General features: G+C 41.1%; 2 protein-coding genes across 4 annotated transcripts; both read right to left on the bottom strand.

The window, feature by feature from the left end:
• LOC4328943 (putative disease resistance protein RGA4) lies at positions 1-1180 on the bottom strand. Its single transcript, XM_026022987.2, has 2 exons — positions 345-1180; positions 1-313 (listed from the first exon to the last, which is right to left on the bottom strand). The coding sequence occupies exons 1-2, from the start codon at positions 1178-1180 to the stop codon at positions 1-3; spliced, it is 1149 nt and encodes a 382-aa protein (XP_025878772.2).
• Positions 1181-9021: 7841 nt separating this feature from the next.
• LOC4328942 (disease resistance protein L6) lies at positions 9022-20104 on the bottom strand. 3 transcript variants are annotated; one of them, XM_066308040.1, is made up of 7 exons: positions 19646-20104; positions 13210-13608; positions 13023-13095; positions 12739-12844; positions 12351-12507; positions 12133-12263; positions 9022-10184 (listed from the first exon to the last, which is right to left on the bottom strand). In XM_066308040.1, exons 1-3 carry the CDS (start codon positions 20016-20018, stop codon positions 13064-13066), a joined length of 804 nt encoding a protein of 267 aa, XP_066164137.1. In that variant the 5' UTR covers positions 20019-20104; the 3' UTR covers positions 9022-10184; positions 12133-12263; positions 12351-12507; positions 12739-12844; positions 13023-13063. The 3 variants fall into 3 exon arrangements, with proteins under 3 accessions (XP_066164137.1, XP_066164135.1, XP_066164136.1); XM_066308038.1 differs by lacking the exon at positions 19646-20104 and having other exon boundaries at positions 13210-17487; XM_066308039.1 differs by lacking the exons at positions 12133-12263; positions 12351-12507; positions 19646-20104 and having other exon boundaries at positions 13210-17487.
• Positions 20105-27591: the final 7487 nt, after the last annotated feature.

Here is a 27591-nt window from a genome sequence, read left to right as displayed (position 1 = left end):
CTAAGGCCGACCGCCGTATTGACCAAATATACATTCTTCAAAGAATGTCAAGAATTCATCATCCTCTAGACCTTGCAGTTCTATTGGCTTGGTTGTTTTTATCATTTGTGCTATAGATGGAAAGCGAGTTGTGACGATAACCACACTTCCTTTGGCTTCTCCTGTTTTGAATGGAGCTAGTAGACTTCCCCATTCAGCCTCACTGTTGCATTTCCACATATCATCCAAGACAAGTAAAAATCTTTTAGGATCCAGTCTTTCTTCAATGGATTTTTGGAGCTGATCCAAGTTGGATGTTTTATGTGCTTCACTACTTCCCTCATTTCCATTTTGACATATGCCACCTCAAGATTTCCTGGGTGAGCCTAACCACATCAAAATTAGTAGACACACAAACCCAGGCCTTGTTTTTAGAGAAGTGCGCCACTGTTTTTTTGTGGTTGTATAGGTGTTGGGCAAAGGTAGTCTTTCCGATTCCACCAGGGCCAACTATGGGAAGAACTGATAGTGTTTCACTACGAATGGTGCACATGTCATCAAGAGTCTGGTTAAAGATGTCTTCCCGCCCATATAATTCATTCTGTGTAATTGTTGAGCTGCTGGGAGGTCGCTTCAGTGATAGAACCCTTCCTACTGTAGGATGGATAATTTTGAGCAAATTGGATACATGGTTACATGCGGCATCTATGCCTTCTATTATTGATTTGATTTTCTTTGACATATCTACTCGATTGAATGTCAACTTGCCAACATGGTCACCGGCACCATCTCGTGTAGAAGAAGAAGAAAAGCATGAAAGGCAGTTACCAACGGTACGGTGAAGAACATGGTGGCCATGGAGTGCCTGGCCACGTATGCTGCTGTCTACCACCGGGGTGGCCTCATGGGTGCCATGAATTTGGTCCTGGATGATGAAGTACTGGAGCTCATCCAGCGTGTCCTCAGCCTCGTCAGCCTTCTTGCTGAGAATCTCCAAAAGCCCAGGCAGGCCAGGGTTGCTCACGTCCCTCCTCATCTGAGCCTCGTGGAGCAGCCCTTGCGTGAACATGAGATCGCTCTTGATCTGCTCCATGTTGAGGCCAAGCTCGGTGCTGGCCACGTAGGCCTCCACCAAGCTATCGGACAGCTGCGTCACCACCTTGCCGACGAGCCAGCTCGCCGCACCAACGGCCACCTCCATCGATGATTGATCTCAGCCGGCCAGCCAAGATGGAGCTGCCTGCCAAGGTCAGTGTTTGCTTAGGATTGGCTCTAAGCTGCCAGGGAGTGGATGGCTCTAAAGCTGTGATGAGTTTCTCTACAAGAGAAACTATATAATGACTTGGCTCTAGGCTTTTCCTATTTTAAATAATTTTACATCATATTCCAGGTGTCAAATAACACTTGATGACTATATAATGCTAATTTAAAGCTACATATGTAAAATAATTGAAAACAACACAATTTAGTTGTGTATTTTTAAGTAGATATGATTTAATAGAATACTTCTTGAGATTAATATTTTCATTTTTTTTGAATTTTCAGAACTATATGATAATTGGGCAACATAAATATTACATAAATCTAAAAAATAATTATGAAAAATATTTCAAGCCAGTGATCTTGCTATAAAACAACCATTTAGTCCATCATGAGATTTATTGTCCCATATGTATGTCTTTCTCTTTGTCAAATAGTTTTGATAACAAATGAACAATCAAGTAACATACGCAATAAACTACTCACGATATATTTTCGAGTGAATTGCACTTTAGGCCACTTATTATTGCCAAAGTTTCACTTTGGACTAGGCTATGTTTGATGTTTTCACTTTGGACCGGGATTTGCTACCTTATATTGCACATTGGACCATTCTTGTTGTTCCTTGCCTCTGACCTACTGTGCTGCCACTCACTCCTTGATTTCTTTAGCTCACAAACAACTAAACACGCCAGTAATGTATCCTGATCACTTAGCACCTTGATTTTCTTTTTGGCTCTTTTTCTCCCGCCAAAATCATGTGGGCTGAAAAAAAAAATCACTTGATTGTGAGTTTACAGGCTACAGCTGCAGCAGCAAGCAGCCCTATGGCTTGATTTTGTGAGTTCGAGCTCAGGAACGGATCGGAGAGAAGGAATGCTAGTCATGTGATTGCTTGGGTTGATCCATGGCAGCATCTCAATAAAGAAAAAACCAGCACCTTGATTTTCTTTTTTTGCTCTTTTTCTCCCACCAAAATCATGTGAGCTGAAAAAAAATCACATGATTGTGATCTCACAGGAAACAGTTGCAGCAACAAGCTGCCCAGTGACTTAATTTCGTGAGTTCGAGCTCAGGAACGGATCCGAGAGAAGAAATCCTAGTTATGTGCTTGCTCCGGTTAATCCATGGCAGTATCTCGATGAAGAAAAAAACCATAAGAGAGATGGAGAAGAAGGCCAGTCCAGTTTGAAATTTTTGTAAAATCACCTGGTCCAAAGTGAAAAGATTTGTCCACCCCTAGTCCAAAATGAAACTTGGGTAAAAATTACTAGCCCACAGTGAAGTTCACTCTATATTTTCTTATAGTTGAGGAATTCCAGCATATCAGGCATAATTCGATGAATGTATGTCATGCACTCTATTGATGTGACAAAGAAGTATACTTTAATCAATTAGTTATTATAAATAAGTTTGGGAAAATAGATTCATTCTCCAAATTAATTGGTCAAGGTGTCTTCTGTGATTATGAATGATTATGAAGAATAGGCGTTGAAAAACACGAGACGCAAAATTATAGATATTTATCAAAATATAACCAACAATATGGTCCTTTGGAGATTTTACCGTGGTGGTAATTAAAAAAACACTTTATTTAGGTAAAAAAATCACATATAGTACAAATAGATATGAAACAACTCCATTATTCTATTATTGTTTTATTATCGTGACACATGTTGTTCTTATAAATTCATGTCATTATCATAAATTCAAGGCTGTATGGTTTTATGTAATATGTCATAACTAGATAATAACTAAAACATGTTTTAAATAGAGTGAAGATCTATTTTGAAAATATAATCTACATATAAACATTTATAACAATAAAAAATTAAGCAACATTAAATAAGTGCCCGCGCATATGCGCGGGCTACCTTCCTAGTTCTCTTACTAGTTCTCTTATTAATGATCATGTACATATGTTACCAATACCATAAACAATAGATAGTGCTCTCACCTAAAACTGCTTAGCTTAGATCTATGTGTGAATTAGTTTGGGTGGAAACGATCGCACTAATCCTGTGCGTCGCCTTCGTGTTAATATATATGTGATGGGAACAGCCCCCATCGTGGCGATACAGAGTTCGGCGCAGCTGAGAACAACCGAAGCCGAGATTGATGAAACGACTGCATGCAGTAACAGAAAACAGAAAACAAACTCTAACAAACATCTGTTATCGCATGTGGAGGAAAGGCTAACCTGATCCGCATGGATAGACTAACCTAATCCAAACTAACCTCAACAACTACATGCATGCAAGCTGTCAGGTCGTGATCACATGATCCGAACCTTTCATGCTAACTAACACCCTCTCTCAATCCGGACCTAACCAGGTTCAGATTGCTTTTGAAATTCTCCAGGAGTCTTACTGACAGAGGTTTAGTGAATCCATCTGCAACTTGATCATTAGTGGAAACAAAATCAATTTCTAGAAGTTTCTGACTTACCCGTTCTCTGACAAAGTGATAGTCAACTTCTATGTGTTTCGTTCTGGCATGAAACACTGGATTAGCTGACAAATACTTAGCTCCAAGATTATCACACCATATTTTAGCAGCTTTTGGACTTTTAATCTCTAACTCTGCAAGTAAAGTCTGCACCCACATTATTTCTGCAGTGGCATTGGCAATAGCTTTGTATTCTGACTCTGTGCTAGATCTAGACACAGTGGCTTGTTTTCTAGCATTCCAGGAGACCAGATTTGAACCCAGAAATATTGCAAATCCTCCTGTTGATCTTCTGTCATCTAAACAGCCTGCCCAGTCTGCATCAGAGAAGCCACTAACTAAAGTAGATCCTGACTTATGAATTTCAAGTCCTAACCGAGTGCATTGCTTTAAGTACCTAAGAATCCTTTTCACAGCAATCCAATGTACAGTTGTGGGAGCATGCAAGAATTGGCAAACTTTATTAACAGAGAAAGCTATGTCAGGTCTAGTAAGAGTCAAATATTGCAAAGCACCAACAACACTGCGATAGTGACTTGCATCTTCAGGCCCTAACAATGAGCCTTCATGAAGAGAGAGTTTCTCACTTACTGAAAGAGGTGTATTAGCAGGTTTACAATCTATCATGCCCACTTTCTTCAATAAATCATTGGCATACTTGTCTTGATTCAGTACAATGCCATTCTGAACCTTGCTTACCTCTATTCCGAGAAAATAATGCAGCTCACCAAGATCTTTGAGTGCAAATTCCCCTTTTAGATCCTGAAGTAAAGCTGCAGTGGCCCTCTCTGAAGAGCCGGCTACAATGATATCATCAACATATACCAGAACAAACATAGTTATATCACCTTTATTCAGAAAGAACAGAGACGTATCAGCTTTTGATCCTTTAAAACCAAGGTCCATCAACTTTTTACTTAGTCTAGAGAACCAGGCTCTAGGTGCCTGTTTTAACTCATACAGAGCTTTATCAAGTTTACACACATGATGTGGCTTAGTAGGATCCTCAAAACCTGGTGGCTGTAGCATATAAACTTCTTCTAGGTACCCATGCAGAAAGGCATTTTGAACATCTAGCTGTCTAAGACTCCAACCTTTAGACACTGCTAAAGACAATATTATTCTGATAGTGGCAGCTTTAACAACAGGGCTAAAGGTATCTTCATAATCAATACCATACCTCTGTTTAAATCCTTTTGCTACTAACCTTGCCTTATACCTATCTAGGGTACCATCAGCTTTCCTTTTAATTTTATACACCCACTTACAGCCAATAATATTTCTCCCTCTCTGAGGAGGAACAAGATGCCAAGTTTTATTCTTAACTAAAGCATCATACGCTGAATCCATTGCTAGTTTCCAATTTTTATCCTTTAAGGCTTCTAAATCATTTGTAGGTTCACCTGAAGCAGTAAACCAAGAATGCTTATATTTAATAGTACCATCAGTATATACCTTTTCTTTGTGAACTCCACTTTGCAACCTGGTGCGCGGTCCTGCCGGTGCCTCTGAACCTGTGTCAGTCACATCTGCATGCTGTAATGTATTAGTCTCATCTGTGACAGCCTGTGCATGTTCCTGCGCTGGTGAGGACTGCTCCTGCTCCTGCACCACCTGCGACTCCTGCTCCTGCACCGCCTGCGACACTGAGTCTTCTGCTGTCTCCTCTGCTAGCGATGATGCTGCCCCCCGTGGCACAGAACCAGGTGTGGGACCCGGATGACGGCCTGATGACGTGGCCGCAGGGGAGTGGTGGACGACACGGTCTGGTTCTGGACCAGAACTGGCATCCAGAGGAGGCGTCGCCGGCGGATCTTCTGCATCAGCGGGATGTACTGCACCATCTCTATGTGGCTCATTAGCACGATTAGATAAAGCAGCAGAAACATCAGCAGATAATGGATTAGTCACTGGATGCATGCATTGTTCATTCCCAACAGACCGTATGGGTCCTAGCAGTTCAGGAGTGAGAATATCAATCTCAGAACGAAGACGGGCACCAGCATTGGCATGAAGTTCAGTGAAGGGACAAATATTCTCATCAAAGACAACATCGCGAGAAATATAGATGCGTCCTGTAGAGACCTCAAGACACTTGAACCCTTTATGCATAGTGCTAAACCCAAGAAAAACACAACGCTTAGAGCGAAATTGTAATTTGTGGTTATTGTAGGGGCGAAGATTAGGCCAACAGGCACAACCAAAAATTCTCAAGGAGGAGTAATCGGGTTTTTGTTTGAACAGTTTTTCAAGGGGACTAATATTATGGATAACTCTGCTAGGCACACGGTTAATAAGATAAGTTGCCGCCTGAAAGGCTTCATCCCAAAACTTTAATGGCATGGATGCATGAGATAGGAGAGATAAACCGATCTCAACTATATGACGATGTTTTCTCTCAGCCGACCCATTCTGTTGGTGAGTATGAGGACAGGAAACATGATGAACAATGCCAATCTTAGAAAAAAAAGAGTTAAGGGATTGATATTCGCCTCCCCAGTCAGTTTGCATGGCTAGAATTTTTCTATCAAATTGACGTTCTACCATGACTTGAAACTCCTGAAACTTGTCAAACACTTGAGACTTATGCTGTATGAGATAAATCCAAGTAAATTTACTAAAATCATCAATAAAACTAACATAATATTTTTTTCTCCCAACAGACTCTGGAGCAGGTCCCCAAACATCAGAAAAGACAAGTTCTAAGGGGTGTTTGGAAACACTGGAAGAAATAGGAAAAGGTAATTGATGACTCTTTGCTTGTTGACAAGCATTACAAACTGACTCACTAGACAAATCTGAACAGGGGAGGCTAAACTTATTGACTACTTGTTTAACCGTGGTAATGGAAGGATGACCAAGACGATGATGCCACCGGTCCAAAGATAGTTTGATGGCACTGTAGGCTTGCTTCAAGGAGGAGTGTGGTAGAGGATATAGCCTGCGCCATGATCTTCCCTTAAGGAGAGTTTTCCTGGTGATTTGATCCTTAAGAAAGAAATAATCACGATGTAATTCAAGAAAGGCAGAGTTATCATTAACTAAGCGATGTACTGAAACAAGATTTTTCTTAGCTTGAGGCACATATAAAACATTTCTAAGGTGGATATTACGACTATTGGGATTATGAACAATAGCATGACCAATATGACTAATATCCATACCTGCACCACTTGCTGTGTGGATTTGTTCACCACCGTTGTATTTTTCCTTCATAGTGAGCTTGTCCAGCTCTCCCGTGACATGATCTGTAGCACCAGTGTCGATGTACCAATTTGTGTCAACTCCATAGGAGTTAACCGCTGCAGCTGCAACATGCTTGGCGTCAGGAACGTAATCCTCGTCGTACCTATACCAACAATCTGCTGCCGTGTGCCCCCGTTTGAAACACACTTGGCAGATTGGTCTTTTATCAACGCCTCCTGGTGTGCGGCCTCGACCACGGCCACCTCCTCCGTTGCCGCGACCATGGCCGCCGCCGTCGCCGCCGCCGCGCGAACCTCCTTGGCCACCATTGCTGTTGCCACGCCCCCCGTGGCTGAAGCCTCCACGGTTGGCAACATTGACGGTGACCTCCTGTGCGCCGCGGTAGATGGCTTGGCGAGCTTCAAAGTTCAACACTTGAGAGTACAGATCACTCACAGAGATTGGTTCAACCCGAGCGCAGACAGCCGACACCACCTCGCTGTAGCCCTCGCCAAGGCCGGTGATGATATACTGAATCAGCTCCTCTTCATCGATCGGGCGACCTCCGGCAGTAGCCATCTCATCTCCTAAGGATTTCATTTTTGCAAAATACTCAGGAGTTGACATGTTACCTTTCTTTGTATTGGTGAGAGCAAACCGAGTGTTAATCGCTCTTGCTCGTGTGTGGGCGGAGTACATCTGCTCGATGGCGCTCCACACTTCAGCCGCGGTGTCGCCTGTAGCGACCTGCATCAGCACCTCTCTTGTCAGCGACGAGAGAAGGTACCCCAGAACTTGCTGGTCGGTGGCTTCCCAGTCTTCATGGGCTGGGTTCGGCTCCTTCTTGGTGGCGCCATCTTTTGTGACAGCGATCTCTGCCGGCGGCCGCTTGGTTGCGCCGGTGAGATGCCCCTGAAGCCGCGCTCCTCTGACTGCGGCGCTTACTTGCACCTTCCAGAGCGCAGAGAAAATTGACATTTAGCCATCTTCAGGATGGGGTTTCGCTGGAATGCCACTTCCGAATATGGCTTCGTTATAATACCATTGTCAAATGAAGCCAACTTACTATAATGCCATTTCAACCATTTTAACTGATTTCCAAATGTTTTCCATCATTCTCTGGCATATTTGCCCCTAGTCATTTTGTTGACTTTGCAGGGGAAAGAAGAAAGGGGATCCCCATCCAGTCGCCGGCGGTGGAGCGTAGCGGCGGCGACGGGGCGTAGCTGCGAGTCGGTGGCCGCCGGCTCCTCGTCCTCATCACCACCACCACGCCAACATCCGTCGGCTCGCCGTGGGCGTGACGGAGAGGGCGAGGAGAGAGGAGCGGAGCTCGCCGTGCGCGCGACGGAGGCGACAAGCGTGGTGAAGTGGTGGGGAGTTGCGGGAGGGAGGCATAGGGGACGCCGGCGAGGCACTCGAGGAGGAGGTCGTCGAGGAGGATGGAGATGGGGTCGGCGATGAGGTGGGCGGTGCCGGTGCGGCTGGCGACGGGGACGGCGCCGACGTGGGTTGGGGAAGGCTGCTCGGCTCAGCGGCGCCATCTGCATCGGCGTAAAAGAACATCCCACCTGCCCCAGCCATGTCGGCGCCGCCGCCGTCCCCGTCCCCGTCCCAGTCGCCGCCGTCCCCATCCCCAGCCATGTCGCCGCCTTCCCGTCCCCATCCGCGTCGCCACCGTCCCCGTCCGCACCGCCGCCTTCCCCATCCCCAAGCGCGCTGCCGCCTTCCCCGTCTCCGGCCACGCTGCCGCCGTCTCCGTCTCTAGCTGCGCCGCCGAGCCGAACGGAGAGGAGGAAGACAGAGAGGAGAGATGAGATAGGATAAGGGTATTTTGGTCATCTCAACAAGAAAAACATTACAAAAAACATTAAACTGAGAAGAAATGGATGGAATGGCATTGCAACAAGTTGCCCCTGTTTGAGGGTGGCATTTTAACGAAACCATTTTTGGGAGTGGCATTCCAGCGAAACCCCGTTTTGACAATGGCTAAATGTCAATTTTCTCCAGAGCGCATGATTTGCCTTCCCAAGCTTCTCTGAGATTGGGTGGCCTTGGAACGGATTTGTGGCAGCCGTACTGGACGACGAGGCCATGAGTATTGATCTATTAGGGAATTGATCAACGCTCTGATACCATGTGAATTAGTTTGGGTGGAAACGATCGCACTAATCCTGTGCGTCGCCTTCGTGTTAATATATATGTGATGGGAACAGCCCCCATCGTGGCGATACAGAGTTCGGCGCAGCTGAGAACAACCGAAGCCGAGATTGATGAAACGACTGCATGCAGTAACAGAAAACAGAAAACAAACTCTAACAAACATCTGTTATCGCATGTGGAGGAAAGGCTAACCTGATCCGCATGGATAGACTAACCTAATCCAAACTAACCTCAACAACTACATGCATGCAAGCTGTCAGGTCGTGATCACATGATCCGAACCTTTCATGCTAACTAACACTATGAACATACCAGTCTACCAGATGATGAAATGGAAACAAATTTCTTTTGAACGAAATGAAATGGAAACAATGATCCTCCAAGAATTCGGGTATTGCCCCTTAACAACAAAACTGTAATTTCTGTGGGAAAACAAGCCATGTAATCACCTGCTAATGTGTTACAAATGGTTTGTTCAGAACTCCCAAGAAAGCTACAAACATAACCACATCGCCATGTACCTCTGTTATCGAAAACAGCTGGACAGGTTGCCTATGAAAATAAGAAGATTTTGAAGTTAGTAGGCGTACATAGAATCAGTTTCCACTGGCGAATCTGAATGGTGCCGAACCATATATGATGCATGTTAAATTGATGATTTGTGGATAAGCTTCTGGATTGGTAGATTTCCACAGAAAAAAAAAATCGCTCTCAATTATAGATGGCCATAAGGCCCGAGGCCCGAAGGCCCGGCCCATGGCACGGCTTTTTGGCCCGGCCCAAGCACGGCACGGCATGGCCCGACTGCCGGGCCGTGTCTGGGCCTCCCCACCGGCACGCTGGCCCGACCGGCCGGCCCGGCACGATGGGCCGGCAGGCTAGGCCCGGCACATAAAGTATAGGGACTAAAATAGACATATAAATGTAATTGTCCAAAGAATAGGGACCTTAAATAGACTTATTTTAGCTATTTATATACCACAGCCCAAGAAGAGGGAGGTAAAATAGACTTTTAGATATATATATATGTCACAGCCCAATAGGAGGGAGGAAAATTAGCGGCTGCAAAGGACGTGCGACGACCGGACGAATGACGTTGGGCGCGCGTGCTGGGTCTTGGGTGCCCTACTGGACGGGCAAGTCCTGCGCTGCATGTAAGAGGAGAATGACAGGCAAAAGAACAAAAAACTAATGTTAGCCATCAAGAAAATTTTACAAGCAAAATTAATGCAGATTAAATATTAGATAGGAAAAATTAAGGTAAGAATAATTTAAAAAAAGAAAATGTTACATGCAATTCTTAAAATAAAATCTGGTCTAATTTAACCTAGCAAATTTTACATCATGGAGTCTAGGACATTTTTTTTTTAGTTATCAGACAGGTTGGAGTCAAATACATAGGTACGTCCTGGTTGGGTTCTGAAGGTAATTTTGAACTGACAAAGGACTGAAAAAGGTGGTTGAATTTCTTCACTTGCTACATTTTTTCCTTTAGATATAAATTTGTAAGCCAATATACAATAATATCTATTTTAGGTATTCAGCATAACTTTAAAAAAATTATTAAAATTGTAAGTGATGAGGGAAGTATTGAAGGGATCATTTCAAATGTGTGAATTTTTTGTTACAAATTTTACTGGCATAAAACTAAGGCCCTGTTTAGATCCCACCCCAAAATTTTACACCCTGTCAAGTCGAACTCGAACATTTAAATATCTGCATGAAGTATTAAATATAGGCTAAAAAGATAACTAATTGCACATATTGCGATAAATTTGTGAGACGAATCTTTTAAGCCTAATTTCTCCATGATTTAACAATGTGGTGCTACAGTAAACATTTGATAATGACGGATTAATTAGGCTTAATAAATTCGTCTCGCGGTTTACTGGCGGATTTTGTAATTAGTTTTTATTAGTGCCCAAACACCCCATGCGACACCCTGTATAATACCCGATGTGACACGCCAAAACTTTACACCCTTAGATCTAATTATCTAAACACCCCCTGTCTTAGTTCTTTCCCCTATGTCCCAACGCATCACCCTCGTTTTTCGCGCGCACGCTTTTCAAACTACTAAACGGCGCGTGTTTTTGGAAAAAAGTTTCTATAGAAAAGTTGCTTTCAAAAATCATATTAATCCATTTTTCAAGTTTTTTATAGCTAATACTTAATTAATCATGCGTTAATCCATCACTCCGTTTTGCGTGCAAAGGGGAGTGGTTCCCAACCCTCTGTTCGCTCCTTCGAGTTGGGAACCATCTCCTCCACACAGGAAACGGAGCGGTCCATTAGCGCGTGATTAATTAAGTATTAGCAGAAAATTTTTTTAAAATGGATTAATTTGATTTTTAAAGCAACTTTTGTATAGAAAGTTTTTGCAAAAAACGCACTTCTTTACTCTGTGTTCCCAACCTCTCTCCCTCGTGTTCCGCGTGCACGCTTTTCAATCTACTAAACGGTGCGTTTTTTGCAAAAAGTTTCTATACGAAAGTTACTTAAAAAATCATATTGATCCATTTTTGAAAGTTTTTTTTTGCTAATACTTAATTAATCACGTGCTAATGGACCGTTATGTTTTCTATGTGGAGAAGATGGGTTCCCAACCCAAACGAACTAACGCAGGCAATTTCAAATAAATATGAAAAAAAATATTGAGATATAGAGAAGCTCACGATGGTGACGGGCCATACATTAGTCCGCGCACCAATGGGTGCGTTGAGTTTGTTTTAGCTATTTATATACCACAGCCCAAATAAGAGGGAGGTAAAATAGACTTTTTTAGCTATATATATGTCACAGCCCAATAGGAGGGAGGAAAGTTAGACTTATTCTGAGGAAACGTACGATGGCCCATCGTGCCTTCGGGCCAGCCCGGCACAGCCCGAGGCGTGTTGGGCCGTGCCTAGGCCGTGAGTGCGGCACGTGGGCTGGCCCGGTGAGTCGGTCGGGCCGTGCCGGCCTGACAAGCCTCGGCCTAGGCACGGCCGGGCCTGGGCCGGGCTGTGCCGGGCGGCCCACATGGCTATCTATACTCTCAATACCCATGAACAGTGGAATGACCATTTGTCCTACAGGAATTGTTGAATCTAGTACCTTGAAATGCTTCCCTGGCTCGTTGATGAATGCATAAAGGCATTTTGGTGTTATTTTAATTGAAGATAGACTTCTCTTTTTAAATGACAAACATCTCAGTATAGCCAGATTTTCCTAGGCTGCCTCCACCGCTACCAAAGATAACAGAGAACATATCAGCTTCTGCAGTGCGTTGTAAAGTTATTGAGTGAATTGCACTTTAGGTCACTTTTTATTACCTAAATTTCACTTTGGATCACCCTGGCACTTTTACCAAATGTGGGTCTAATTCTCCTAGCTATTTTCTTGAGTTGATCCTGTAGACGATGCTGCATCCTCTTGCGGTCTTGCCCTTGGATATCTCAATGAAGAGAGGAATGCTCCTTGAGCAGCGATCTGATTTCAGGACATCGAGAGAAATTACAAAAGCTATCCCCTCCGTTTCAAAATATAGTGTCCTAATAATAGATTAGACACCACCTAATACGATGAAGGCTGTCTACATTCGTAGTACTACGTTGATATTGATATATTTTGCCATTTTAGAATGGATGGAGTACTAGTTTCAGGAGAAACTACAGAAAAGAAAAAAAAACAAACGATATGAGCAGAAGTGATGCTACTGACCACCATGGCTTAATTGATGCTGTTGGATCTGATGACATCAGACCATAGCAGGGCGGGCGGGTTTCAGATTTATTACGCAGCTGCATGCGTGCAAACTGTTGTGATGCTGTTTGAGATGAAAAAAATATGTAAGGATATATAGAATGTAAGCTAACTAATATAGCATTGATTCAGATAGCAGATAAAGAAAACAGCTCAACCATATGGACTAAACTAAAAGCAGCTGCCTGAACTTAGAAAGAAACCACAAAATGAAGGACTGCCTTGGTTTTCCATGAACTGACCTCTAGATTGCTGGCCTTCATGTAATCTTGTGTAGCTCGCATTAATTTACTAAGTTGGTTAGCGATGAAACCACTACTCCACATGAGGTAAATCATTAATAGCAAAACAGGCAAAAATTAGTTAAATATGAAAATTTACAGATTTAATAAGGGACAAATACAGGAATTAGGAGAGGACATGCTTTACCACGTAAACCTGGCGTTGATGCTTTTAGTTTCTTGAGTTGATCCTTTAGATCAACACTGATGCCCTCGTATGCAAATACATATCTCAGTGATGCGGGGAACCCTTCCTTGGGAAGCGCTCTGATTTCAGGACATTTATGGATAATTAGTTCACGAAGTGAAGAAAGGCGATGTAACCCTTCTGGGAGGGACTGCAGACGGGGACACACATAGAATCCTAGGCATTGGAGGGAGGTGAGGAGCTGAAGCGCCTCCTCCTGCGTTTCGGTGAAGCTTTCCATCCACATGTCATACGGGAATTCCATCTTACAGAGGGTGCTAGCCAGGAGGTTGCAAATGGGGGCAACAAGCACTGCTGAGATGCTGTCCACCGAGAGTTGTTCCAGCTGCTGGAAGGAACCTGCAGGTATTACTTCCATCATTGCCACCACTGAGAACAAATCCGCTGCTATGGAGGGGTGATGGTTTTTACTATTGTAAACTGCCATTTCCTTGAGGTTGCATGTGGTGAGAGGATCAAAACCATCGACTCTTAAGTTATCACAATTTACTAGTTCTAGATGAGTGAGAGATGAGAGGTTTGAGAGCAGACCCATCGATTGCATGCTTCTGGGGGAGTTCAGCTTTTGGAGACCAGTCCATGAAACGAGCGGCATGTCTACAATTTCCATATCTTCTACTTTGTTCAGGTTATGGAAGGCCAAAGCACTACCGTAGCGATTTAACCTCAGACTTTTTCCATCAAAATACATCAAATCTGTATCATCTTCTTTCACAGTAACACAGGTTAGCATGGAAGTGTGAGGCAGGGGAGGCAGTGACAACCTGGGGCAATTTCGAATCTTAAGAGAACACAAGTTGGGAAACCATATGGTGTTTATGTCTTTTGTGTCAGAGATAGAGCACTCAAACGATGGCAGCAGGAGCACGGTGAGATTAGGACAATCTTCACATCTGATGCTTAAAAGCTTTGAAAACATATGGCAATGATCTCCCCCAACCCACTCCACAAGTTCCGGTAAACCAACAAGTTCAATTTTCTTCAAGTGTAAGAAACTCTTCTTCGTAACACCACCAAAATCAGGTCCAAATTGACGCATCCCAGCAATATTGATCAAAGTAAGTTCCTCCAAATGCATTAGTTGCCCCAAAGGTGGGAGTGTTCTCCAAGATATGCCCTCTAAATGTAGACATTTCAGGCCATTTATACGAACTAGGAAGGTAGCCCGCGCAAATGCGCGGGCATCATATTTAAGTGTGTTAAAAATTTGATTAGAAATATTTATGATTAGTCTATCGTAAACATCTTTAATTTTTCAATAATTTGTGTGGTGTTTCTCTTAATGCTAGTAACCATCGCCACCGTATAAATTGTAAACTAAAATTACTTAAAACAATGCAGTTTAGGTTTTATAAAAAAAATATACATGAAACTATATATCATTTGTACATAATGCGTTTCTTTTTTTAAAATATTTAGCATAACATAATTTTGTACTTTCTAAACTCTGAGTAACAATTTTTCTTTTTATAATATATATGTCTTTATGAATTTTAGGATATATTAATTGAAGATATTTTCTATTAAAAATATGCCTAATACGACTACATCTAATTAAATTAGCTGAATTTGTTGAAATATTGATTTAATTGTATGTATATAGTATTGCAGTATGAAACTACAGTTTAGCAGTAAATGTTTTTCTCAACCAGAAAATATATTAGAAAATGAGACTTTTATCGCTCCCAAGTTGTAGTTTAGTTATATTAGATTTTGTTTCCAACATAATGCTGAAAAGGGTCAAATTTTCTATTATATTTTATTTAAATATTTAGTTATTTTCATTATTTCAGTACTCCTAAAATATTAAAACATTGCTATTTAGAATGGGTTTCAATTTTTTTAAAAAAATGTTAAATTTAGAAAAAAAAAGTTCAGTCTTCAATTATTTTTATCATGTTATTTTTTTATAGATTTCCATTCCATCGAGCGTCTCTTAAATGTTTTGATCTCTGCAATTTGGAATGGCCATACAACTTGGCATGGGATAAAGGTATCCCTTAAATATTTTCAATGTGCTGTGTATGACAAATAGATCCTAGACGGGGTACACGTTATGACACGAAAAAATGATATAATTATAAGCTTTTTCTCTAATCTATTAGTGACATCAGATATCATATGTATAATTTAGATATTATGATCATCTTAGGAACGTTTATTTATCCCTAAAAAGATCATTTATTCATAAAAGTGCATCTAATTAAGTTCAAATATAAGTAAATAGCCCATATATGCATGTTAAGAGAAATTAACTATTTCCACTGTTGAGGAAAAATATATCAATATTTACAACACCAAATTATTTTTATTGAATTCAAAATTGAATATGTTTTATAATATGATTGTTTTGTGTAGAAAATATTACTATGTTTTTTATAAACTAATTCAAGTAATTTGACATTGACAAAATTTAAAATGACTTATAATCTGAAACATAAGGAGTTGGAAGAAGGAGATTAGATGTCTAGCATGGTATAAATAATGGGTTGACCATTTATTAAAAACATAAGGTGAGATATTTTAATTTTTAATGAGAAATTTTAGTGTTCTATTTTATTTATTGGAGGCTTAAAGGTGGATAGATGTGGTCCACAATGTAAGTCAATACAGATATTAAATTATTTATTTAATTAAAAATTAAAATAGTGTAGAAATATCATAAATGAATATACGATTTAAAATTTTATGAGTGTTTTAAAGTCTAGTTTATATTGTTTCTGTAAGTGCTAGCTTGAGGAGAAAGATAAGAAAAGCACATTATAGAGGGAAAGCTAGCTAGACTTGTTAGGTGGAGTCCATTTTTGGAGTTTTTTTATCCTAAAGATAATGTTGGTTTTAGTTACTATGGAGATAAAAAGAACAGAGAAGGAATGGTAGGGAGAGAGGAATCAGAGGAATGGAGGAATGTGAGGGAGTTTTGGGATTTTTTTTTAAAGATAGATCTAACCATATAAGATAGTGGATCCATCGATTTAAGTGGAGAGCAATGGTTAGATGTTTTATTTTCATTTGTCATACTTATAGATTTATTTTAATTTATTATAGTGTTACAAGGCGAGATCGACTTAGAAGTGTTTATGGGCGTACCATTAGGCCCTGACATTTGTAGTTAGAACGGCAGCATGATCTAATTTTTAGATAACAAAATATGAGTGATATGGATTTTGAATTTTATATTTAATTATAAATAACATAACAATTGAAAAAAACCTGAGTATAAAATTATAATTTGAGAGTCGCGATCAATTAGATGTCCGAATTATTTTTTGATATATTGAGTGTTAATGAGAAAATATGATAAGTTAGCTAGAAAATAGGAGAGGATGGGAGATTCGGAGGGTGGAAGGAGTACGTACTGCGTTTTTTTTTTTTTACCTTCGTAAAATTGACGGTGTGATTAAAAAATGCCACGTGGTGATTTAGGAACGTTTGTAGAAGGCCATGTGGCGGCTTGAGAGTATTTATAGGAAGTTAAATTAACTTTTACTATATATAAGTCCATTAAACTTTTTAGAAACGCTATTAAGCTACCACGTGACACTCATATAAAAGCTGGTAGGTTACCACATGTCATATCTCTAAATTAAAAGAATTATTAAAAATTATAAGAAAAAGAAAAAATATTTAACTATGGATTTTTACTTAAATCGATAAGATGTGATTTTACATATCTATTAACACTTTCTCCTAAACTCCCCTAGTGTATGTACGATGTGCGTAGTAGTAGTACTGTTTTCAGAAGGTGTAAAGAAAAAGTACTGTTTGCAAAATAAAAAAAAGGAAAAAAATAATACTAACGTGGAACGTGGAGTACGTATCGTATGCCGCCGGGAAAAAAAAGAACTTACGTTCCTTGCCCGATGGCAAACACGGCAATTTTTTTTAAAAATAGTGGGGACACCAGAACTGTTTGCAAAATAAAAAAAAGGAAAAAAATAATACTAACGTGGAACGTGGAGTACGTATCGTATGCCGCCGGGAAAAAAAAAAGAACTTACGTTCCTTGCCCGATGGCAAACACGGCAATTTTTTTAAAAAATAGTGGGGACACCAGATTTATTTTTTCAATGAAGATCTAATAGTTAAAATTAGTGGGTCCACCGATTTAAAAGAAAATCGACGGTGAGATTATAGAATGCCACGTGGTGACCTAGGAGCGTTTGTAGAAAGCCACGTGGCGGCTTGAGAGCGTTTATAGAAAGTTTAATGGACTTTTAGTATATAATAGATAGATAGATATCGGAACACAACCAACCAGGACCAGTGGGACCACCATGGTTTATTATGCCAAGTGCTCTAAGATTATAATGTGGTTGCAGGCCATCAAGAACATCAGATCCTGTCGTCTGTTGCACCGCACCCCAAATTAGCGTCAATCTTCTCAAATTTCTTTTCAACTGCAATTTGGCTTGATTACCTTCTTCCGTTGTTGCCACATTCTCAAGATTAAATATTGTCAGTTCACCTCCAAGCTCTGTCAAATCCCCTAGCTCACTCAGATCAAACCCAATGTCTTCTTTCTTAACATGGTACTCTTCCAACCTCTGTAAATACTTCATTTTACCAATCCCAGGAATATTGGAACAAAGTTCTTTTCTAGCAAGAAAGAGGTGTAAATTGAATAGACGATTCATGTCTTTTGGCAAAATACATATACTATTCCCTAGATCCAAAAAATTTAAGTGATGAAATCTACTTATTGCATTTGGTAGAGATAGTTCTACGCCATAAGGTATTTTCAACTTTAGATACCGAAGGTGGATTAGTTTGAAAAAGTCATGTGGGAAAGATTCGGGCGAGTTTGCATGCATAAATAGAACACGAAGACTTCTTGTTTCTTTTAACAAATCTTTGAAAAAGGTCATGTTTGCATTGCCTTTTCCAAAAAGCATCAAAGTCCGCAAATTTACTATGTCTATTTTTGTCTTGAATTTTTCTAATTCTCTCTCAAAACTTTGGTCATACTCATCATATTGTAAGGTGATAGATACATGTCGAATAGATTGTGGGATGCTATCAGACCTAAAGTTATATGAACTTATGTCAATGCACTCTTGTGACGAAATATTTCGTGCTAGATCATGTAATAAGTCGTGCATTACATAATATGGCCTACTATCATCACCTTCCTTCATGAGAAAACCATTACCTACTAGTTCGTTCAAATACTTTAATCCTACATGGTCAGCTTTATTATTTTGATCTCCATAAGCTATGATGCCTAATGCTTCCCAAAAATAAGTAATCTCTAAATTACCAAACCGGTAGTCCTCAGGGTAAAGGGAACAATAAGAAAAACACTTTTTCAGATGGAAAGGTAGGTAGTCATAGCTTATTTGTAGTGCTGGCATTATGCCATCACCATCTTGCTGATTTTTCCACTCATTTCTTTCATGAACTTCCATCCAACTTTCCTGGGAAAGGTTATTCTTCAATAATCGACCAACGGTTTTGGCTGCTAGTGGGAAACCCTTAAATTTCTTGGAAATTTTTCTTGCAATATCAATCAATTCATCTTCATAACACGCAGGTTTTTCCTGACCAAATATACATTCTTCAAAGAATGTGAAGAATTCATCATCCTCTAGACCTTGCAGTTCTATTGGCTTGGTTGTTTTTACCATTTGTGCTATAGATGGAAAACGAGTGGTGACAATAACCATACTTCCTTTGGCTTCTCCTGTTTTCAATGGAGCTAGTAGGCTTTCCCATTCACCCTCACTGCTGCATCTCCACATATCATCCAAGACAAGTAAAAATCTTTTAGAATCCAATTTTTCTGCAATGGATTTTTGGAGCTGATCCAAGTTGGATGTTTCATGTGCTCCGCTACTTTCCTCATTTCTATTTTGACATATGCACATCAAGATTTCTTGGGTGAGCCTAACCACATCAAAATTAGTAGATACACAAACCCAGGTCTTGTTGCCAGAGAAGTGTGCCTCTGTTCTTTTGTGATTGTACAGGTGTTGGGCAAAGGTTGTCTTTCCGATTCCACCAGGGCCAACTATGGGAAGAACTGATAGTGTTTCACTACGTATGGTGCACATGTCATCAAGAGTCTGGTTAAAGATGTCTTCCCGCCCATATAATTTATTCTGTGTAATTGTTGAGCTGGTGGGAGGTCGCTTCAGTGATAGAACCCTTCTTTCTTCAGGTTGGGTAATTTTGAGCAAATTGGATACATGGCTACATAAGTCATATATGCCCTCGATTACCGACTTGATTTTTTTGGACATGTCTACTCGATTGAATGTCAACTTGCCAACATAGTCAGATTCATCACTACGGGACTTGGCTGTGTGATGTGGATAATTGGCATCCTCTGGTACAGAAGAAGAAGAAGAAGAAGAAAAGCATGAAAGGCAGTTACCGATGGTGTGACGAAGAGCATGGCGGCCATGGAGGACTTGGCCACGGATGCCATCGTCTACCACGGGGGTGGCCTCATGGGTGCCGTCGATCTGGTCCTGGATGATGAAGTACTGGAGCTCGTCCAGCACGTCCTCAGCCTCATCAGCCTTCTTTCTGAGTTCCTCTAGAAGCCCTTGCAGGCCAGGGTTGCTCTTGTCCCTCCTCTCCCGGGCATGATGGAGCAGCCCTTGCATAAACATGAGGTCCCTCTTGATCTGCTCCATGTTGAGGCCGAGCTCGGTGCTGGCTATGTAAGCCGCCACCAGCTCGTCGGACAGCTGTGTCACCACCTTGTCGACGAGCCAGCTCGCTGCGCCGATGGCTGCCTCCATCGATCTACCCTTCTGCTATAGGGGCAATGTTTTCTCTCGTGGTTTAGGATTGCGAGTATCACAAGCGGCTAGAGAACATGCCACAGTTTAGTGAGAGGGAGTGAATGTTGTAAGCTTTTATAAGCGCAACGACACTTGAATCTGCAACAGGTAGGCCCCTACACAATTACTTTGAATTTGCATTCAGACAAGCAGTCAGGTGTGTACGCAAGGGTTGCTCCTGAACAAGTCAATGTTTTTTGCCATCTTATTCACTCCACAAATAATTGAGTTGGACTAGCATCTCTCGATCTGATTACCATCTAAACAATGTGTATGAGCCACGCAAAATTGAATTGCAAAGAGAAACACCATCACTATACAAGCGTCCCGTATCCACCTCGGGCCAAACTTAGGGTGTGTTTAGTTCTTTGGGTGTAAAGTTTTTGAAATATATAGACGCACATTTGAAGTATAAAACGTAGACTAATAACAAAACAAATTATAGATTCCTCCTGTAAACTGCGAGACAAATTTATTAAGCCTAATTAATCCGTCATTAGCAAATATTTACTGTAGCACCACATTGCCAAATCATGGCGTAATTAGACTCAAAAGATTCGCCTCGCAATTTACACGCAAACTGTGCAATGGGTTTTTTTTCATATTTAATGTCCTATACATGTGTTTAAAGATTTGATATGATGTTTTTGACCAAAATTTTTTGGATCTAAACAAGGTCTTATTATACTTGTGTTTCAGACTTTCAATAATGTTTTATGTAGTATTGAAAGCTGGATGAGTACACAAGGAATTATACTTGTTCTGGTAGCCCGGCGCCCGGGCCTGCTTCTACTGCGATATAAATGATTCCGGTTAAATGACAACGATCGTTTCATCGAAGGATTGACAACGCTATTGATGGATGTGATTTCCTAAGACTACTCTGCGCTGAAACGATCGACGATTTGCCAGTCGTCACAAATGGGGGCAACGTCACTGTCCCTGTAGTGACAGATCATCTGCATCTACTGGTGCAGGTGCATAATAGTAACCGTGCTATCCCAAATTTCCAATGTGAGCTCATTAAGCCCAACAATTTCATAGCAAAACTGTGTGAAATGGACGAGTGAAAATTTGGGTAGGAAAATTGTCCATGTTATATAGGCACTTATAGGTAACAATAAGGTGGAAGTGTTTTCTAAATAAATAAGCAAGAATAATCAGCAATAACTATATTAATACTTACTCCCTCCGTATTTTAATAAGACGAGTGGTCAAAATGTCGGTTAAAAAGTCAACGGCGTCATACATTAAAATACGGAGGGAGTACTAGAATAAGTTATAAAAGTAAATTGACTATAGTATCCTATTTCAGCTCCATATCTTGATTATAACGATTAGTCCTTCAAAAGGTACCAGAAGGTACCATTATAGTGTAAAATTTAGCATCTTTCGATACCTTTGGTACTAGAAGGTACCAAATTTGTACTAAAAATTTTGATACCTTTTAGAACGTCTCAAGGATTGTAAAATTTCTCGATTATAATAGGACACACACGATAAAAAAAATCACATCTTAATGGAAACTCACTTGCTACCGTTAGTATAGCTTCATGAAGAAAAAGTTTCAGAGAAACAACACAAAAAGGTTGCAGATAAGTATTCTAGTCACCTTCTTCAACTACATTCCCTTGCACCACTTCTGTATAAATGCAAAGAAATCAATGAAAGCACTTGTGAATCATGATTTAACGTCTGGATGAAAAACATGAGAACGTTGTGTAGCTTAGTTGGCAGGGAGCTGCCGGGAGCTAGTCAATCAACGGCCTGGGTTCGAATACACCCAGGTGCTCACCATCTCCTTTCTTGAAAACATTGATACTAAGATCCTCCTTAGTCGAGATATAGGGCCAGAAGTTTCACCTTTGGTCCGTTTACACAAATTTCATCACTACCAATAATTAGTCCCATCAAAGAATTTATGTTTTGACCAAACCGATTCAAACATTTGATCAATGCGGTTCATTGGTAAAATTCAGAATTTGAACACAAGATGGTTCAATTCTGAACACAAGGGTGGAAATTTCAACTTCAGTCCAAACAGCACACACAAATTTCAACAGTACCTGTTAGCGACATGAAAGAATTGTTCTGTTTTGACTAAACAGGTTCAAACATTTGCATCAACGAGGTTCATGGCTAAAATTAGAATTCTTAACACAAGTTAGTAGCAGAAAGATGGTTTAATTATGAATGAAAATGGCATGCGTGTTCTCCGGCTATAATTTTGTAAAACTTATTGATAAAACTATATGCTATGAGACTACAAATGACCTGAAATATTCTGCGCTGAAGTGATCAACGACGACTTTTAGTCATCCCATTTGGTAAGCGGTACTGTTCCAGTGATTATTGTGGAAGAGGGAGTTCATTTATATCTTATCGTGTAGAACAGCTTTGATACTCTTTTATCCTGTGCTCTGCTATAGATATATCCCAAAATATCCAATTTGCGATTAATCAATCCCAACAATTTCATGGCAAAACTGTATAAATGGATGAATAAAATCTTGCTAGTAGGGAAAAAAAATGGCTATGGTAGGAATAAGTTTGCACGCCGATGCCAAAACGTACACCTACACGCCGCCATTGGCACCACCATATGTAATAGGCTATCCCAAAATATCATAGGTAAGGATTAAGCCCTAGAGTTGCATAGCAAACTAAACTGTGTGAAATGGGTGAGTAAAATTTTGCTAAGGAAAAAGCTGTCCACGGTATTTGGTCAAGGTTGTAAAATCAAAGTGTATTTAATTCTTATTCTGTGAACAATTAGCATCTGAGATTATTAGTTTTGATATTTGGAGATTATTGGCGAAGTGGTTTTTGAGATGATTGGATTTTCAGGTGATGAACAAGAACCGTTGTATTGTCGGGTCCGGTTAAACCGGGCAGTGGTTGCCGGTTAGACCAGCATATATCAAGCGGTCAGACCGGCCGACACTATGTCGGTTTCGGTTTCGGGTTGTTTCATTGGATATCCGTGAATGTTTCATGTTTATGGTTTCTAGATGGATACTATGCGTACGTAATACTGTTGTTTGCTAACATTGAGTCAAGTTGGAGATAACTTGGTCTCGGAATATGGTTTCTTTGTTTGATTCATGTGTAGGTGTCTTGATGTCTCGGGAGAGTATTGCCGGTGATGGATTGGGAGTCAACTTGGAGATAAGGTGACGTCCGGACAGTCAGATATCATGCGGGATACTTAGGCTAAAGATCAATGTACGTGGTTGGTGAAGATTCCATATGGCATACGATGGAGATATTGTGTGCGTATGGGATGCGGAGTCGAAATTGGAAGGAGTCCAAATTTGGTACAATTGGAGTTTGTAAAGTTGGTTTCTTGTACGGGAAGGTTTTCTAGGTGGATTTGGATTTCTTGTATGAGTTTGGTTCGTGGCTTTAGGCTGCCTTACCTTATGTATAAATAGAGAGGGAGGGTGTGGCCTCCCGGTATCACTTTAGAGAGCATTGAGTTGAGAGAATAGTTAAGGTTTCGAGTTTAGTCGAGATTTTCATGAGGAGTGCTGTTGTTGCACTTTGTAAACACAGAGAGAAGTAATAAAGTTGTCGTCTACATCAAAAATTCTTCGATTTGTGTTTGCTCGGGTTCGGTGGTCTAACCGGCGAGATACCGTCGGTTAGATCGGCAGCATTGCGGCGGTCAGACTGGCGGCAGCTTCAGGTGACTACAGCTTCTTCGGGGCGGTTAGACCGAACGATCAACTCCGGTCAGACCGACGATATCCAGGCGGTCAGACCGGCCAATCTACTTCGGTCACACCGTGATCCGTCGATTCGAGGGTAACTTTTAATTCCGCTAAAAGTTTTAGTTTTTGGGTACATCAACCATTCACCCCCCCTCTGGTTGGCTTATTTCTTAGTATTCGATCCTACAGATGTTTCATCAAACGACGACTAATATAGAACTAGACATCGCAAATGGACCATCTATAACGGAGACCTACGACCAATCGCATAGGCACTCACTTTTAACGGCCCAAAATAATCTCCGACATAGAAGCACCCATAGAAACACTCACCTGAGACCTCATGGCTGGACCTGTCAGCGATGACCCTCATCGGTGACGAGGTTAGGTTGCGGCCCGCCGAAGATCATCGGTGACGGATCGCAACCAGATCTACAGGCCCAACAAAGATAGCTATAAAGCCCGTCACCAATAAGGTGGTTATTGATGGGTTTCATTTATCGCCTCGTTACCGATATTCCACACTATAAATACTCCAACACCTTCATGTAATGATTATCCCAATCAAATGTATTATTTCACATTTGTGGTGGGAGGACTAGAGGGACAAATTTTGTCTTTTCTAAGAAAAAAAAGAAAATTTGGAAAATTTCTCTATATGTAATAATAAATAAACCATCTCTACAAATTTTATAATATAAATCTCTCTCTCACACACACATATATAATATTTGTTCGCATTTGTAGAGATGGACGGAAATTGGATGTACATAATTGATCGACATAGAAAAGAGTATAGAAATGGTGTTGCAAATTTTATAAACGTTGCGGAGGAGGAGAGAAAGAAGGAACAACGATTATATGACTTGTTCATGTGTAGATTGAAAAAAAATGAGAAGATGTTTGTCGGAAGAGTAGATATACACCCTCATCTAATATGTCCAGAATTCATGAAGGAGAACACATGTTGGATCAAGTATGGAGAGCAAGACTTAGTCGGATGACAAAGTCACCTTTGACGAGTAAGAGTTGGAGCCCATCATGGGTTATAGGATGCCTCACGCGCTGAGTCAAACCTTATCAGTAATAGGTTTTTACTCCCTCCATCTACTTTTGATAGTCATATTTCCAAATCTGAAAATTTTATTTTTGATAGGCATATTTCAATCCAACAACTTATTATCTTAACGACTTTCTTGGATTTAATGAATGACTCTTCATTCTTCCACACATGATTAGCTACATGGGAATTGAGAAATGTAAATATTAATTAATCGCTTGTTTACGAGGAATGACTAGTAACATATTTAAATGGATGATAAGTAGAATTACTTATCCTTGATATGTGTGCCAAGATAAAATATGACTATCAAAAGTAGATGGATGGAGTATTTAGATCCGACAAAGATGACCCCATCGGTGATGGCTGCTCACTAGATACAGATGAATTTTTACATACTAACCACTAATCCGTGATCAGGCCTTTTAAATAAACTAATAAAATGCAAACAAAGTAAAGCAGTCAAGAAAGGCTGCAAGTCAGTCGTCTCTTGCAATCCTGCTCCTACGATGGCAATTGCTCTGCAATTATTGGTACAGCATCAGGAGTCCTTAATGGCAGGTGATAAAACAAAATTAACACCGCACCAACCGCCGCTAAGCAAGATCAGAGAGCGCTAAGCCTAGACGTGAACCCATCACTGAACGACCCACGCCAACACCACCAATCAGCTACTAAAACTTATCCGTCGAGCCTCGAGAGAAGCAAAAACCTATCCCTCGAACAAACCCGCTGCCATCCAATGATCCAAAAGCGTATCATCCCGCCAGAGGGAGCGCGAGGCGCCTGAGCAGATGCATGCTTGTGCAGACCGTGACGGCGGATGGCATCGGCGTCGACGCTTGCAACGCGTGGAGTAGAGAGGAGAAGCCCAAGAGCCGGGCCACCACCCCAAACACACACATGGGCTGATTTGTTTGCGCGCATCCGGCCCAGGCAAGCCACAGCCCATTGGAGAGGGCCCCCGGCGCCATCTCTGTGAATTTTTTTCGTTTTTAGATTTTTTTTTAATATTTACAGAAATAATCTATCGGCGAACAAAATTGCAAAAATAGACCCTGCCGCCCACCATTGGGGCGGCAAGCTAACATGGCAGACGGTGGGTCGACCGCGCCGTCTGCCGCCGTCGGCCAAAATTGCGATTAGACCCTTGCCGCCCATACAGAGGGCGGCAAGGGGCTAATTGCAATTTTGGACGCCCCCTCAGAGCTTGCGGCCGTACTTTTTGCGGCCAATAGAGGGCGGCAAGGGACCCAGATGTAAAAAGTACGGTCAAAAGATTTTTCTATGTAATGTTAATAATAAATAAAGAAGTATTTGTTGGTAAAACTTGTTAATATTGTTATAAAAATGTATTGAAGTTGGTTGTTGCGCAATTTCATATGTTAAGTGAGGTATTATTTTGTACCTTATTCGACGTATTAGTACTCGGATAATTAATATAGGCCTATCGCAGTCTCGGTCGTAGAAACATTATATGAACTTAAACAAGGAGAATTATGTAAGATGAAGAAATAGTAGTACAATTTGAACATGATACAACTATTTCCATTGCGGTTACATAGATGATATTAGATTCGAACTAGGAGGGAGGTAGTGCAATAGTTGAACACAACGACGATGTAGTAATGGGACAAGGAAGCATGACAGTAGAAATTTCAATATGCCAAGTTGTCCGATAATAGCTAACCCCTACGTGAGGATCCCTCTCCTCTCTCAAACCGCGCTTTAGTAACCCTGTATTGCTCTGGTAGTTCAAGCTGCACAACACGGCTAGGTGGAGTTAGAACCCTTCTGGTGTCTATCCATTCTCTGTATTGACATCTCCTTGGTGGTTCCTGGGAGGAAAGAATAGATGTAAAGCGAGCAAAGTTAGTAAATGTTGTGAGAAAATAAGGATTCATGTAATCAAAATATTCTTACCATGAAATCGTCGTCAAGAATATTTGGACAAACAAAGAACCTTCGACCCAATGTTGTAGGATTTATAGAACGAAGAACCTGACAACGATCACCACACCTGCATCTTGGACGGGCTTCCCATGGAGGGAGTGCCGTAGTTAGCACCCGCCAGTCGCTCTGTTGTTCACGATATTGTCGTTCATAAACCGCTTTTCTCTGTAAGTATTGCTCGGTACTTTCGGATGCGAAATACCAGCGACCTTCTTGTAAACAAGTGGTTAGGTCGAGAACGGGATTTTCTGTATCGACCCACTCGATGTATGTGCAAGCCATAGTGCGGGTCTGCCGAATAGAGTAGTGTTACGAAGAATAAAGCGATTACCCATACGGAATGAATAAGCATATGCAGATAATAAAATACCTCACGGTCATAGTTAGGGCACCTAAAAAAGCGCCTTCCTCGAATATCAGGATTCCTCGAAGCCATTAGTTGGCATCGATCACCGCATAGGCAGAGAGGACGCTGGCACCAAGGTGGTAGTAGGTATACATAAGGATCGCTGCGCCAGTTTGGATCCTCAACACTCCGGCGTCTAGCCATTGACGAAAGCCGGTAGGATTTGTAATGAAGCAAGTAGGGAAGAGAGTACTGAATGTGACTGAGTTCGTGAGGCCTCACTCGTTAAGGCGACTTATATAGGCGCAAAAAATCGAGTGATATCCTTGACATGTGAACGTGGTGGGGCATGGTGGGTACGCCGAAGTTGCATGCCTGATCGGCGCCGAAAGTTACATTGGTCGTATGCGGCAAATGGCGGGCAAATACTCGTATCGCACGCGAATAAAGGAGGCTGCA

This window comes from Oryza sativa, chromosome 2 (assembly GCF_034140825.1).
Source record: "Oryza sativa Japonica Group chromosome 2, ASM3414082v1".
Classification (NCBI taxonomy): Eukaryota; Viridiplantae; Streptophyta; class Magnoliopsida; order Poales; family Poaceae; genus Oryza; species Oryza sativa.
This window is presented reverse-complemented; position numbering and strand designations above follow the sequence as displayed.

Bases quoted from the DNA above. Each gene is read 5' to 3' on its own strand.
- LOC4328943 (XM_026022987.2), bottom strand. From the start codon at position 1,180: ATGGAGGTGGCCGTTGGTGCGGCGAGCTGGCTCGTCGGCAAGGTGGTG. The intron at 314-344 runs GTGGCATATGTC...AAATGAGGGAAG, and splicing joins CTCACCCAGGAAATCTTGAG to TAGTGAAGCACATAAAACAT.
- LOC4328942 (XM_066308038.1), bottom strand. From the start codon at position 14,347: ATGCATTTGGAGGAACTTACTTTGATCAATATTGCTGGGATGCGTCAA. The intron at 13,096-13,209 runs GTAAAGCATGTC...CATGTGGAGTAG, and splicing joins ATCAACGCCAGGTTTACGTG to TGGTTTCATCGCTAACCAAC.